Consider the following 15,464-nt stretch of genomic DNA (forward strand, 5'->3'; position numbering starts at 1 on the left):
TTATGTTTTTACGGCAGCATCAACAGCCTAAAATAAATTACTGAGAGATTTATAGATTATGAAATGTTTGGCAACCATCCATTTGAACGTCAGGCATGAAAAGCTCCTGATATTCAGCAAAAACAACTCAACAGATCAGAGACAAAGTTCCTTCAAATTTTTGAGAAGTAGCACGCAGATTTGCTGGGCGTGGTAGGGTGTTTGAAGCTCCTTGATAACTCACAGACTACTCAAGGGCTTTTTACACTTGTAAATTTTTGCTTAGCCCCGGACTATCGGTGGGGCTAAAATTGTTATTTTACTTCTGGAGTCTCCGAAAGAGACTACATTGAGAGACCCGCTTTGCGCACGCGCAGTCATATCGCTTTTCTACGCACGAGTATTCGAACGCAGTTCCCTTATCGCAGTCGAAAATTCTGATCTTTTTTCGCATTTCGCGGTACTAACGGTTCTAGAAACCAGCAGTTAGTGGAATTTAGATTCCGCTATCTTCCTATATCGTACAACGATTATTCGGTGCTTAGCAAGGCGGCAAGCACAGCCTTTTCTAGCGGCCTCATTCCACGAAAGTCACGCGGTGGCTACGGTGATGGAGGTACAACAGCCCCAAGAACAGCTGCATCATCCGGCTAAGCCCGGCGCAGTGGCAAACACCAACGTTGTTTGCGAAGAACGTTCCCCTCCGACAGGCAAACAAGTCAAGCCGAAAAAGAAACTAGTTAAGTCGGTCACGGTTTCCGGTACTAACATGGCGGGTAAAGTGCCGCAAGCGAAGCAGGGCCCAAAGACGGCCGAAAAATCCTCGGATGTCGAGGACAGACTATCGAGACTGGAAAGTCTTCTGAGTAAAGTGGTCGACGCGCTGCCCAGTGTAAACTCCACGCCGCCGAAACCGGCATCGCGCCATTTTGTGGCGTACGATGAGGCGCACAGCGCCGGACAGTGTGAAATTCCTATGGAAACTGATTTTCAACAGTGCGGGGAGCCGCACGTGCGTGACACGGGCGAAGCCAACAGAGAAGAAGGCGAATTTGCGTCAGACGCGGCAGACGTGCTAGAAATTCCCGTTCTCGCAGCAAAATTTGCCAAGCCGGGTGATACAGGGCTACCGGTAGACGAGGACTTAGCCAGCTCTACTACTTACCTCATAAGCCACCCTCTAGAAGAAAAAGTGTTGGAAGAGACGGCATCTAAGTATCCAGCCCCGAGCAACTGTGTTTACCTCGCTACACCGAAGGTGAACGGCCCGATCTGGGATAACCTACCGCAACACACACGCAGTAGAGATGCCAAGTTACAGCGTGTGCAGAAGTCGCTGACGAAGGGCCTGAGCGCGCTAATACAGTCCTTCCCATCACCTCGGCTGACCGACACACAGCAGGACGCATTGGCGTTGCTGTGCAATGCCAATTTTGAACTCAATTCGTTGAGGAAAGAACTTATCAAGCCGGACATGGCAGCCACTTACTCTCATCTTTGCAAACCTTCCACTCCCGTCACTAAATTCCTATTCGGGGATGAATTGGGAAAGAGAATGAAAGATCTCAAAGAGGAGCAGAAAGCTGCATCAGGGGTGATGAGAAACCCAATTTCGCGGCCACAGTCTAGTACGTACCACCCGTACAGGGGAGCAGCTTTCTCCAAGCGACAATACAGAAGTGCTGGCTGGACTGCAAGTTCAGCTGCCTCAACACACAGACCAACAGCCGGCGGTAGTAGCAGGCCTTTTTTAGGTCAGCGCCCACAGTGGGGTCACAGCAAGCAGCCACCACCCCGCACAGCGAGCCGCCCCCCACAACAGGCTCCACAGCACAGGCCTCCAATGCAGTGCAAGAAATAACTACCAGCATACCCAAAGAGGTAGGTAGTTTCGATTCACATCATGATCATACCTGCATTCCCCAATGTATTTGTACGTGTGTGCAATGTATTCCAAAGAAAGCTCCAGTGGCAGTCGGAGGTCGAGTGAGGCTTTTTTACAGGCGATGGTGCCAAATCACAGCTGATCCATTTATTTTGGCAGCAATCAGGGGTTACAAAATTGAATTTGAAGAAGCATGTATGCCCCCTAGGAGGGATAAGCCCTTCATTCAATACAAACCAAACCAGCACAATTCAGCTTGTATTGACAGAGAGATCGCAAGCTTACTGACTAAGAATGTTATCGAAGAATGTGGTCATGAAGAAGGAGAATTTCTCTCAAACATTTTCACACGACCCAAGAAAAATGGGGGTGTTCGACTAATACTTGATTTGACAGATTTGAACAAGTGTGTGAGCGTACAACACTTCAAAATGGATAACATTCATACAGCTGCCCTTTTAATCTCCCCAGGAGATTTCCTAGCCTCAGTCGACCTCCGAGATGCTTACTACTCCATTCCAATTGACACTGAACACAGAAAATTCTTGAAATTTCCATGGCAAGGGAAATTTTACAGGTTCAAAGTCCTACCAAATGGGCTCAGCACAGCGCCCAGACTTTTCACCAAGCTCATGAAACCTGTTTTCGCTACACTGAGAGAAATGGGGCACATAGTATTAGGCTACCTTGATGATACTCTCATTATCGGAGAGTCAATAGAACAAACAAAGGAGGCTGTACGTGCAACCACAAATCTCCTGTCTGAGCTAGGTTTCGTAGTCCATGAGGAGAAATCTATGCTAGAACCCCAACAAGAGCTCACATTCCTAGGGTTTAAGCTGCACACTGGTGATATGACTATCTCCTTGCCAGAAGAGAAAATGCAGGACATTATCACAGTCTGTTCAGACTTGCTTGACAATACTAGACCCACAATCAGGCAGGTGTCACATGTTATCGGGAAGATAATAGCTACTTTCCCTGGAGTCCAACATGGCCCTCTTTTCTACAGATGCTTAGAACGTGACAAAATTGCCGCCCTTAAAGCTAACAAAGGCCATTTTGACAGACCTATGAAGCTGTCATTAGAAGGGAAAGAAGAGCTCAAATGGTGGATTAATCATGTCTTTGAGGAGTGTGCACCAATTAAGCGTAACAGACCTACACTTGAGCTGCGTACAGACGCTAGTGGGCTTGGTTGGGGAGCCACAAATCTGTCCATTGAAACAGGAGGCAGATGGAACGATCTTGAAATGGAAAGAGCTAGAAAGAATGATATCAATTACCTGGAGACATTGGCAGCCGGGTTTGGACTGAAGTCCTTTTGCTCTTCTTTACATGATGTTCATGTCCTCCTTAGGTCAGACAACACAACAGCAGTTGCTTATTTGAATAACATGGGGGGTATTAAGTCCAAGGACTGTGACAGTGCAGCTAGAGACATCTGGAGGTGGTGCATGGAACGTAATATTTGGGTTACTGCAGCACACCTTCCAGGGAGTGAGAACACTGAGGCAGACAGCAGGTCTAGAAAGTTCAGTGACCGAAATGAATGGATGCTTAACAAGCAAGCCTTTAACAAACTAGTTTCAGTTTTTGGGCTTCCAGACATTGATCTCTTTGCGTCCAGACTAAACAACCAACTTGAGAGATATGTCACTTGGTTGCCAGATCCAAATGCAGAAACCGTAGATGCATTTACGTTGGATTGGGGAGAATTCAAATTCTATGCCTTTCCCCCATTCTGTCTCATCCCAAGATGTCTTCAAAAAATTAGAACAGATAGAGCTGAAGGCATAATGGTAGTGCCAAATTGGCCCACACAGGCATGGTTTCCTAAGCTGAAAAGGATGTTAAAGGGTGAAGCAGTGCTAATTACAAGGAGTAGGAACCTATTAACGCAACCTGTTACGCATGAACCACATCCCTTGTATGATCGAATTGATCTTCTCTGTTGCAGGTTATGCGGCAGCCCTTCGAAAGGACAGGACTAAAGAAGGAAATTGTGGACATTTTGGCCGCTTCTTGGAGAGCCTCTACCCAGAAGCAATATTGTGTGTACATAAAGAAGTGGAAAGACTTTTGCAAGAGTAAGAAGAAAAGCCATCTTCACTCTAGTGTTCAGTTTGTTTTAGAATTTCTTAGTGAGCTTTTTCATGTAGGAGGTCTTGGATACAATGCACTCAACACAGCAAGAAGTGCGCTCGCATCATTCCTAGTTCTTGAGGATGGTGCCTCTACAGTTGGGAACAACATTTTGATATCAAGATTTATGAAGGGAGTTTTCCATCTCCGAACCCCAAGACCTCGCTATGTAGATACTTGGGATGTAAATATTGTGTTTTGCTATCTCAGAAAGCTGTCACCGGCAAATGCACTGAGCCTACAAGATCTCACCAAAAAGCTATGCATGCTCATGGCTCTCATCTCAACACAGAGAGCACAGTCGTTGCAGCTCCTGAATTTGGACAACATGATACTCAAGGGATCATCAGTTACATTTCATTTCAGCGAGCTACTGAAACAAAACAGGCCTGGAAACGCTGGCTACACACTGAGCATGAGAGCCTACCCTCCAGATCGTCGATTGTGCGTTGTCAACTACATCAAAGCCTACATACGGAGGACTGAGGAAATTCGAGGCCAAGAGCGTCGGCTCTTTATTAGTTTTCGCAGACCCCATGCGAAAGTTACGTCACAAACCATCTCCAGGTGGATCAAAGATGTTATGACAGCGGCAGGAATCGACACTTCAAAATATAAGGCTCACTCAACAAGAGCAGCTGCGACGTCAGCTGCACACAGAGCAGACTTGCCAGTTTCGTTTATCCTTGAGAAGGCAGGCTGGACGAATGAAAAGACTTTCAGAAAGTACTACAGAAAACCTTTGCTGGATGGGAGCAAGTGTCTTTCAACTGCTCTACTAAAATGACCAGGCAAGGTAAACAATTTACCGTTTTGGTAAATGACAATTCATAGTCATTTCTGTTATATTTCTTACAAATATGGCTACTGGGCTTCAAAATCTCAATGTAGTCTCTTTCGGAGACTCCAGAAGTAAAATAGAAAGATTAAATGAGAACTTACCTGTTTGAAATTTGATCTTTATTTTACGAGGGAGTTGTAGGAAGAGAATACATTCCCTCCTCTCCCTCCCAAAGTTTCAAACGTGAAGCTAAGTTCTCCATAATCTTTCAAATATCCAGCAGCCACATTTGATGCTTCGAAAAATGACTGCGCGTGCGCAAAGCGGGTCTCTCAATGTATTCTCTTCCTACAACTCCCTCGTAAAATAAAGATCAAATTTCAAACAGGTAAGTTCTCATTTAATCTTTCTATTTTCTCCCGTGGGAAGGTTAGAAGAATTCCTGAATTCGTTTATGCTGGTGATCCACTCGAGGTTGTAGATGACTTTGTGTACCTTGGAGTTAAATTCAATTATAATGGTAGTTTTAAAAAGGCAATTTCTAAACAAGTCACACAAGCTAGAAAAGCACTCTATAGCATGTTGGTCAAGGCTAAAAAGTTACAGCTCTCTGTGGACACACAGTGCCACCTATTTGATCATCTTGTTTTACCTGTTTTACTCTATGGTTGTGAAGTCTGGGGTTATGAGTGCATAGACCAAATTGAAATTTTCCATAGGAAATTCTTAAGAAAAATTTTGCTTGTGAACAAATGTACTCCTGATTGTATGGTTTATGGTGAAACTGGACGTGGAGTAATTTTGAACCATATTAAATGTCGAATGATTGGATTCTGGTTGAGATTAGTCAAGGGAAAAGAAACCAAACACTCATGTACCATTTTCAAATTTCTTCTGCATTTACAAGGAGACATACACTCCCCGTCAAAATCACAATGGTTATTATCTATCGCAAATATTTTTTATTATGCAGGGCTAGGGAATGTGTGGTTAGCACAAGGGGGTGGATTTAGTGCTGCATGGATTTCACACACCTCAAAAGTTAGACTTTTTGATATGTTTATTCAAGAGTGGAGAGCAGCAACATGGTCAAATAGAATCTGTACAAATTATAGAATGTTTTTAAAAGGATAATTTGATGTTAGAGAAGTATTTACAAGTCTTGTGTAAGAAAGATTATATTACATTAAGTAAATTCAGATGTAGATCTAATGGATTACCCGTTAATAAGGGCAGGTTTGATGCAAGCCTGACAGATGAATTGCATTGTACTATTTGTTCATCCGATGATATAGGGGATGAATTTCATTATATTTTTGTTTGTCCCTTTTTCAACAAAGAGAGATTATTGTATTTACCAAGTAGCTTGACGGCCAGTAGACCAAGTGCATTACATATGGCCAAATTATTCAATTCAACTAATGCTTGCCATTTGAAAAAACTAGCCAAATTTGTCAGAATTATTATGTTTCAGTTCTCTTCAATACCAAAGAAGAAAGACAGTATTTTTGTAGAAAGTAAAGTAGATGTGAATGTTTGTACACGTAGTGGTAGAGTAGTTAAACGTCCTTTACGCCTTGTTTTGTAAACATATTTATTTATATCTGTTATTTTCACACGTACATGTACATTATCACTTATATTTTTGTATTCATATATTGTAAATATGTTTGTACTCTCATACCCCGAGAGGGGGTCGATAGAGTCAATAAAATCTTACAAATCTTACAAATCCTTAGCCCACTTTCTGTTTACACTCGTTTTTGCCAAAGTGGGCTAGCCCCACCGATAGTACGGTACTATCTGGCCCTGCAAAATAGCAGGGGTTAGCACCGCAATTGCGGTGCCAAGCAAGTGAGTGTAAACAGAACGAAAAAATAATCCTGGGCTAAGCGACGGAGACGAAGTGCGACCCTCACTGACCAATCAGAAACGAGGTAATCAAGTGCTGCCGGTGCGTGCGTGTACGTGTACAGTACACAGCGTAATTATGAATATTCATGTGGTTTGGAAAGTCCGGGGCTAAGAAAGACGAGTGTAAAAAGGTCAGTTTTCTCCTTAGCCCCGGACAAGAGATAGTACGGGACTAATTGGCGAGTGTAAAAAGCTGAAAAAATTGGTACGGGACTAACGATAGTCCTGGGTCAGAGAAAGTCCGGGGTTAAGAAACACAAGTGTAAAAAGCCCTTCAGTAATCACCCTTGTTTTCCCGCTCCCAGGCCCCCCAATTTTATTGAGCAATCCACACGCGCGCGCAAATTCCTTTGCCATGTGGTTTTGCCAGCCAGCTGTCGGAATGTGCTTTGAAGTTACATTTCAGCCTGGCCTGGCTGGCATGAATGGGTGTCGAGTTTCAATCAATACCTACTGTTGTTTTATTCTTGTATTTGAACATGTCGTTTCACCTGACAACACACGGAGATCGGGAAGGTGTAGGGCTAGGGAAGAGGTTTTTGTTGTGTGTTGCAACCTAATCCGGGCAATTAACCCCAGAGGGCAATTACCCCTCCCCCCGCTAAATACTGGTTAATGGTAAGGTTAGAGTAAAGATTAGGATTAGGTTTAGGGTGAGGAGTTTGGGTTATGGTTAGGATTAGGGCCAGGGGAAGGGTCCCGGGTAATTGCCCAGGAAGAAAAGAGGGACGCGCTTTTGTTCTTGGTCAAATTGATTTTCCTAGGTGATGCTGTGGAGCTAGAAAGGAACAAAAAAAGCAATTATGATGTCTGGCGTACTTCCGGGACGTCTTATTTTTCTTGCACTCTAAAATTTCCTATTGTTTGGCGTTATCAATGTCGTTAATTGTTGTGTAGTTAACTCTCTTTCGCATTATAAACCTAAAGTCCATAGAACATTCATACGCATTAAGATCACACTCGAAAAGCTATACTGGTGTAGGCCCTATAGTTTGAACACAGCAAAATGAAATAACGAATATCCCGCAGATTTTCCAAAATTATGCGTCATGTGGGTCCATTCATTTTCTTTTCTTTTCTTTTTTTTTTTTCATTTGTCTTCTTGTCGATGTGGGGGGTAGATTCAGGATATACTTTTCCTTTTCCCCTTTCGGCCCGGTGCGATTACTCCTGGTGCTGACATTCTTTCTGCTCGTCTTCCGATTATACTGTTGTTGTAAATAAATGCGCATGTAGTCCCAGCTGTATCGTAAAAAAAAAAGAAAAAAAAAATTGACCTTCAAATACAAGTAAAATCCAAATCAATTTAATGGTACGGGTTCGCGGTTTCAATCCTCTCGAAGCCCGATACTTGCCTTTCAGCAAGACACTTTATCCACAAAAGGCCAGGGCTCCACACTAACTTTTATTGATTGATTTTTATTTTGTGGTGGCCCGAAAAGAAAAACAAACAAGCAAAACTACCGGTCCTACTATACAGAAAAATAAATATCAAGTATTACTGAAGTGATACAGGTACCCACGTCTAAAATAAATGAATAGAAAATTTAGTCATCTTAAACCATTATTCTGAGTGCTACGATTTCGCAAATAGGCTTATAGATTATCATAAAAGTTGATACCTATAAAGTGGTCAAAATTTACGTTTGAAATGAGAAAGTGGGAACATTTGCAGACATTGTAAACATCCGACATTTGTTTTAGCATCGTAAAGAGCCAAAAATTACCGTCATTTATTTCTGATGGAAATTCAAGCAATCATCCAACATTTACAGTACAAGTATTTTAACACCTTCCGGAGCCGAATGTTACCGTTAATCATTTTCAAATGTAAAACCAAGCAACCGACATTCATTCTAGCATCTTACGGACCTGAATTTCATCCTTATTCATTTCCGAACGTGAAAGCAAACATCCGCTCTTTATTTTATCATCTATGAGCCGATTGATACCGTTAATCATTTCCAAACGTACAAGCAACAATCTGTTACTTATTTTAGCATCGTACGGAGCAGAATATTACCGTTATTCATCTCCAAATTCAAAAGCAAACACCCGACATTTATTTTATGATCGAAGGAGCCGAATGTCACTGCTGTCCACTTTCGAAAGTGAAATGAATCATCTGACATATTTCAGCATCGTAACGGAGCCGAATGTTATATTGTTTTTCACATTCAAAAGTCAAGGCAGACATTGGACATTTACTTTAACATCAAACGCAACTGAATGTTATTGTTATTCATTTCAAAATGTTAAAAAATAGCAAATGTCTGATATTTATTTTAGCATCTTAATTATGGAGCAGAATGTTACTGCTTTTCACTTCCGAACGTTCAAGCAATCATCTGACATTTATTTTGGCATCTTCCGAAGCCGAATGTTATTGAGCACTATTTACTTTCGAACGTAAAAGCGAACATTCGGCATTTCATTGTCGTACGGAGCTGAATATCATTGTTATTCATTTCCGAACGTCAAAGGGATCATTCGACATATATTTTAGTATCTTCCAGAGCTGAATGTTATTGCCATTTACTTTCGAACGTAAAAGCGAACATCCAGCAATTATTTCATCATCGTACTGAGTTGAATACTATTGTTATTCATTTCCGAACGCCGAAGCAAACATTCACATTTATTTTCGCATCTTCCGGAGCTGATTGTTATTGCTATTTACTTTTGAACATAAAAGTAAACATCGGACATTTATTTATCATCGGACGGAGTTGAATACTATTGTTATTCATTTCCGAACGTCAAAGCAAACATTAACTTCACCAGGAAACGCAGTTAAATGTTACTGTTATTCATTTCGAAATTTAAAAGCAAACATCCGACAGTTATTTAGCATCGTATGGAGCAAAATATTACTGTTATTCACTTCCGAACGTAAAAACAATCATCTGACATTTATTTCAGCATCTTCTGGAGCCGAATGTTGTTGCTATTCACTTTCGAAAGTAAAAGCAAATATCCAACATTTATCTCATCGTTGTACGAAGTTGATTATTATTGTTATTCATTTCCGAACGCCAAAGGGATAATTCGACATTTACTTTAGCATCTTCCGGAGCTGAATATTATTGTTATTTACTTTCGACGTAAAAGTAAATTTCCGGCATTTATTTCATCATCGTGCGGAGTTGAATATCATTATCATTTATATTCGACCGTCAAAGCAAACATTTGACATTTATTTCAGCATCTTCCGGAGCCGTATTTTATCCTTATTCATTTCCGAACGCAAAATCAAATATCTAACATTAATTTCAGCACCGTACGGAGCTGAATCTTACCATTATTCATTTCCAAAAGTATAAGCAAACATCCGACATTTATTTTTGTATAATACGGAGTCGAATATTACCGTTATTCATTTCCAAAATTAAGAGCAAACATCTGACATTTATTCTAGCAGCTTACGGAGCCGATAGTTACCGCTGTTCATTTTCAAAACTAAAGGCAAACATCCGGCTTTTTTGGTGGCCCGGCGTGCGTTTTTGATGACGCCGGTCGCAAATTAACAATTCGCGAAATCGTGATTCGATTCACGAAAAGACTCCGCTATAAAATCGCTACACTCGGCATGGGCTACGTCGTCCTTTCACCAGGTCTCGTTACAAAACCAAAATCTCGCGTGAGTTCTTGCGTTACCTATCGTTAATTCTAACGAAACATCGTTAATTTGCGTGAGGGATCATTACTCATCGTTACTCATCGTTACTCATCGTTACTACAAACGTTAATTTTCCCGATCGTTACTTTGCTTACTAACGATTCAGGTGAAAGCGCTTGCGTTAATGAAACGTTAATGTTGATTAACGCAAAGTTTCTTTTGGTATATACTGTAACCCTGCTATTTTGCAGGGCCAGATAGTACGGGATTATCGATGGGGCAAGCCCACTTTCGTAAAAACAAGTGTAAACAGAAAGTGGGCTACGGAAAGTGCGGTACCAACGATGGGGCTAAGGCCCCCCCCCCCCCCCCCTTAGCCCCACTGTTGGTACGGGACTAGGCAAAAATTTGCAAGTGTAAAAAGCCATATTGTACTGTGTACTCTAAGCAAGTCTCCCCACCCCGTGTACATGCAATTTCAATTTAGATGCATATGTGCTTGTCTGTGTTCACCTGTACATGCAGGATTTTTTCCAGAGCTGTATAAAATGTGGCTATTTCATATAACACAACTTGTGAATGTGGAAAGATGATGTGCTAATTACAATGTACAGTGTACATACCATTTTTGATTGCTATTCCATCTTTGCTGTAGTGTTTGCTGTTTTAAAAGTACATAAGTACGTATGTACGTACAACATACTATATCGATCAATATACTCTGTGAGTAGGCAGCTGGTACTGAACTCTCTACAAGTGTACATGTACATGTATGTGTGACGTTTGCATACTGCACAAGAAGATACCACCCCATGTTGCATTCTATGGTGCAATAAACCTCCTTTCTCCCAAATGTACATCACAGAAAAATATAAAAATGCACAGTAAGCAGATGAGTTTTAAAATGCTGTAATCATTTGCAAATCCTTTTTTTTTTCATGCTAAGTTGTGATCTATTGACTTTACAGTAGTGCTGTCATTTTTTGTTAGATTTTTTTATAGAAAAAAGTAAATAGCAATTTCTATGTAAAGAGGCTTACAGCAATTTCCTTTGTGTGATGAAACGTGAAAACATGCCCTTGTATTTTGATAATTATTATTAAATTCAAACAAATAATGTGAATGACTCAAGTGAGGTTATGCAGTCATTCATAATCTGTTGTGCAAAAATTTTCTCATTCATTTTCTTTTAGAAAAACTATGGGTGAATGTAGACCAAACTTGGCAGGAATGATCAATACATTGTGTAGGTTGAGGGGATCATACATGTAGTTTGCACAAATGATGAAGGTGTCCAATAGGGGGACCTTACAGTGGGACTCAAGTACCTGAATTAATAATTCTTATGTTCTTGAAATATGGTGGCTGGATTTTGACCAAACTTGGCAAGAATCATGGGGGGGGGGGGTGGGGGGGGGGGTTATACAACCGTAGTTTGTGTAAATGGTGGTCGGCAACCTTAGGGGGTCTGTAGGACAAGACCCAAATAACCCAAATTAGGAGGATGTTGCATATTGGGACCTACAGCAATCCCCATATCTCTAGATTTTTAAAATATTTTTATTTCAGGTGGGGTGCCATGATAATAAAATGTGCTGCTTACATGACCGTGAGCTCAGACGTGAGGGGTCTCTTGTTAGTTTTGTGTTGTTCTGTGCTCCATACACAAGTTTTCTTCCAAGTCCCAAATTTGTGGCCTTGTGATGTTATGGTCACCTTACCATTAGCATCCAGTGTCTTCTGGTTATGAATAATATCAATGTCGGTGGAATATTGTGTATCATATATCAGAAAGCTGATCCCGAGCCCTCTCTGAAGTCTGCATTTTGGTGAGGGCAACAGTCTGCATTGTCTATATAGTTTCCTTGCAGGAAAGCTGTGATGCATATAATCTACGTGTACATTCTGCAAGGTGCAGAACTTTGATAAAGGGTCTTGAGTATTTAGTACAGTCTACTATGTCGAAATATTGGGCCCCGTGAGATTTTCGTGCCAAAATTGATTTTTTTAGCTAACTTGGTCAATTTGGGGGTGCTGAATCCAAAAAACTTTGGTTCCATTTTTTCCGATCACGTCTTCAGTCGCCATTTTGAATTTCAAAATGGCCGCCATAGCAAACTGTATTTTGACCCAATTTGCATAATGTGAGCATCATAGAAGGTTCAGATTTGATGCAAAAAGCGTGTTTGTGATGTCAGACATTCTGATACACCATTTTCTAATATTGTAGATAGCTTTGATACATTTTTTAGGCAGCCATCTTGAAATTCAAAATGGCCGCCATAGCTAAATATATTTTTACCCATATCTCAGGTTGTAAGCACTATGTACAGTATAAATTTGGGGCAAAAAGCATGCTTATGATGTCAGTCACACTAATATGTACATTTATTTATTTAATGATGGATCATTTTCCTTAGCGGCCATCTTGAAATTCAAAATGGCTACCATAACAAATGTAATTGGACCGGTATCTCATATCTTATGCATTGTGTAAGGTTCTAATTTGGGGCAGAGAGCATACGTATGTTGTCAGACATTCTGAAAATCTTTTTCTGAGTGAACGATGGTTCATTTTGATATTAAAGTTGGCCATCTTGAAATTCAAAATGGCCGCCATACCAGAATGTATATTTTGACCCATATCTCATGTTGTACGCAATACAGACAGTTCACATTTCGGGCATAAACCGGACTCATAATGTTGAACATTCAGATGCACTTTTCCCATCCCTAAAATTGCAGATAGGCCTAACTTTCAAGGCTGCCTTCTTAGAATTCAAAATGGCTGCTTTTCAGCTAATATCTCTGGTTACAAGCAACTTTTAGACATATCAATGCTTATGGTGGCTTACAGTGTACATTCTTTAAACACACACACACATAGGGCCTATACATTCTGTAATAATGGATTATTTGTATTGGTTGCCACTCTTGAAATTCAAGATGTATTTCGACCATATTTGGTGCTCTAAGATCTTTAAACTGCAAACCCGAGCATGGTGAAACACTCATGTATAAGTCAATCACTTCAAGTGTTTCCTGTCCTGTAGGTACACTGTTGTGTTGAAATGCAAAAATGCTGCCATGTGAAACATTCCTTTAAAAGCATAGCATTTGGGTAAAATTTGTGAATGGGAAATCATGTGATTTTGATGTTAAAAACAAAGGACTTAGAAAAACCCCTCTCAATAACTGTGTCTGACTGACTAAATAATGCCCCATTTAGACGATTTGGTTGTAAGAACTTACATTATTAGAACTATATACTGTAACAATTCATGGGATAGTCACTTAGATAATTAAATGTTTTCTAGGCTCATTCCCTGTACATGTTTAGAAACAGCACTCTAAAGCTGTACACAGGGGAGAATTAGTTCTAAATTCTTCCAGAAATAATGACTTTTGCATTTCTTGCTTTTGAGCATGATAATGAATTCTGTGGCTACCGTTGATGTAGGAAGTTCGAAGCATTTTATAATAATTGAAAAATTTATGCATACCCTTTCGAAATATCTACAATCTAATATTTAGAGGCACAAATTAGGTTGTGAGAGTTTACGAGGTTCGTTCTCTGGTTATATCGTCAAGTCTCTTCGAGGGTAAAGCGGGAAATTGTCCTGGTTGAAGTCATCCACGCCGAACTTCTGGAAGGCACGGACTGTGTCATAGCACATTCTGCATGATTCAAGGTTTAGATACTTCTTGGTCCATCTGCTCTTGGAGACATCCTCAAATTTTGAACTTCAGCCAGCGCCATGAAAGGCATTAAAAAGCAGACCTTTAGCAGTTCCTGTTTTTTCGCAACAAACTGCAGAGCATAATCTCTCAAAATTGTCAATTGTACCTTTATCATTTCCTTTTCCAGTGATGGAGCAGACAACATGCAATGCAGTAAGTGAAGCAAACCTACAAGATCCATCAGGATAATTAAAATGTTAGAGTCTACGTAATAATCTTCAATATCTCTGATTTTCTCGTTGCTCTAATACATACAATGGAATGAGGCTATCTCTTGTGAGTGACGGGTGACAGTAACTCCCATGGCATTTTTTTTTCTTTCCATGGTCTCTGTGTCAGATGGAATTGACTGCTCAGTATTTCAACTTTCAGGCTTATTATTTGGCTCAGTTTTTTGAGTTTCTAAGGCATTCATGGGTAGGAAAAATGAACCTTTCATAGGGAGAATGAGGATAAGGCCATAAAACAATGAGATGGAGAGTGATTGTGGAATTGCTTAGAACTTATACCTTTCAATAATTGTATCGTTCAGCAATGACCGGATAATGACAGGTCTACATGTATCAGGCTGTAGAACCAGGAGAAATGTTATGAAGAATTTGCGATCCCTTAAGCTTAATGACTTTGGATCCAATCTTACATGGTGTTGTTGGTTTTTTTTTTGCACGAGCTGAATGTTTGGCCTTTCTCACAATATTCCAGACATTAATATATTCTAATTCTCGCAGATACAAATTCTTAGTACAAAACATTAAAACTGCCCTTTTCATCTCTTTCTAGAGTATCTCCCTTGAATGTTTCTGATACCTGACTGCCAAACACCACATTTATTAGCTTCAAGGCAGTGTCAATTTCTTACATTACCCTCATGTGATGATCTTCTAAGTTGTGGAGGAATTCTGATGGATGCAAGCGCCACAGAACTGAGCTATCATTACTCCTTTGTAGCTTTAGAATAATTGGCTGTACAGCAATAAGCATCTTGGAAGTCTTGATAATTGAAGATGACCCACTCAAGGGCAATCAGGAAAAGCCTACTTATTCCTTCTGTATTCTGTGTTATTCCAGAAATAATTATATCTATCAAACCTTAAGTGTTTCAGTTTATGGCCAACAAACAAGCTTGTGAATGGGATGCCTGGTAGGGTGACCATAGCATTTCTTGCCATTGCAAAACTTTTCCTCGTTTGTCTTCATTCTCTTGAGGCAGCATCAAGTTTTTTAAGATCACCTTCAATTGCATCAATGCTTGCTTTTATACAAATATTCATTGATTGGGATTAAATATAATCATCAACGAGGTTCCACAACGCAAAATAACGTGTTGCCTGAGAGGCAAAAACGAACCGTTTTAGCGCGCAGTTTGCAAACCGCATACCCGCCTGGCTATATGGGATGTA

At 40.5% G+C, this 15,464-nt stretch overlaps 2 protein-coding genes across 2 annotated transcripts in view; both read left to right on the top strand.

Moving 5' to 3' along the window:
* LOC140228260 (uncharacterized) overlaps positions 1-15,464 on the top strand; it is an 83,305-nt gene that overhangs the window by 10,504 nt on the left and 57,337 nt on the right. The window lies entirely within an intron of this gene.
* On the top strand, positions 320-4,374 carry LOC140228257 (uncharacterized). Its single transcript, XM_072308486.1, has 2 exons — positions 320-1,860; positions 3,825-4,374. The coding sequence occupies exon 1, from the start codon at positions 590-592 to the stop codon at positions 1,838-1,840; it is 1,251 nt and encodes a 416-aa protein (XP_072164587.1). The 5' UTR covers positions 320-589; the 3' UTR covers positions 1,841-1,860; positions 3,825-4,374.

This window comes from Diadema setosum, chromosome 5, assembly GCF_964275005.1.
Source record: "Diadema setosum chromosome 5, eeDiaSeto1, whole genome shotgun sequence".
Classification (NCBI taxonomy): Eukaryota; Metazoa; Echinodermata; class Echinoidea; order Diadematoida; family Diadematidae; genus Diadema; species Diadema setosum.

Excerpts from the sequence above, each read along its gene's own strand:
- LOC140228257 (XM_072308486.1), top strand. The coding sequence starts at position 590 with ATGGAGGTACAACAGCCCCAAGAACAGCTGCATCATCCGGCTAAGCCC.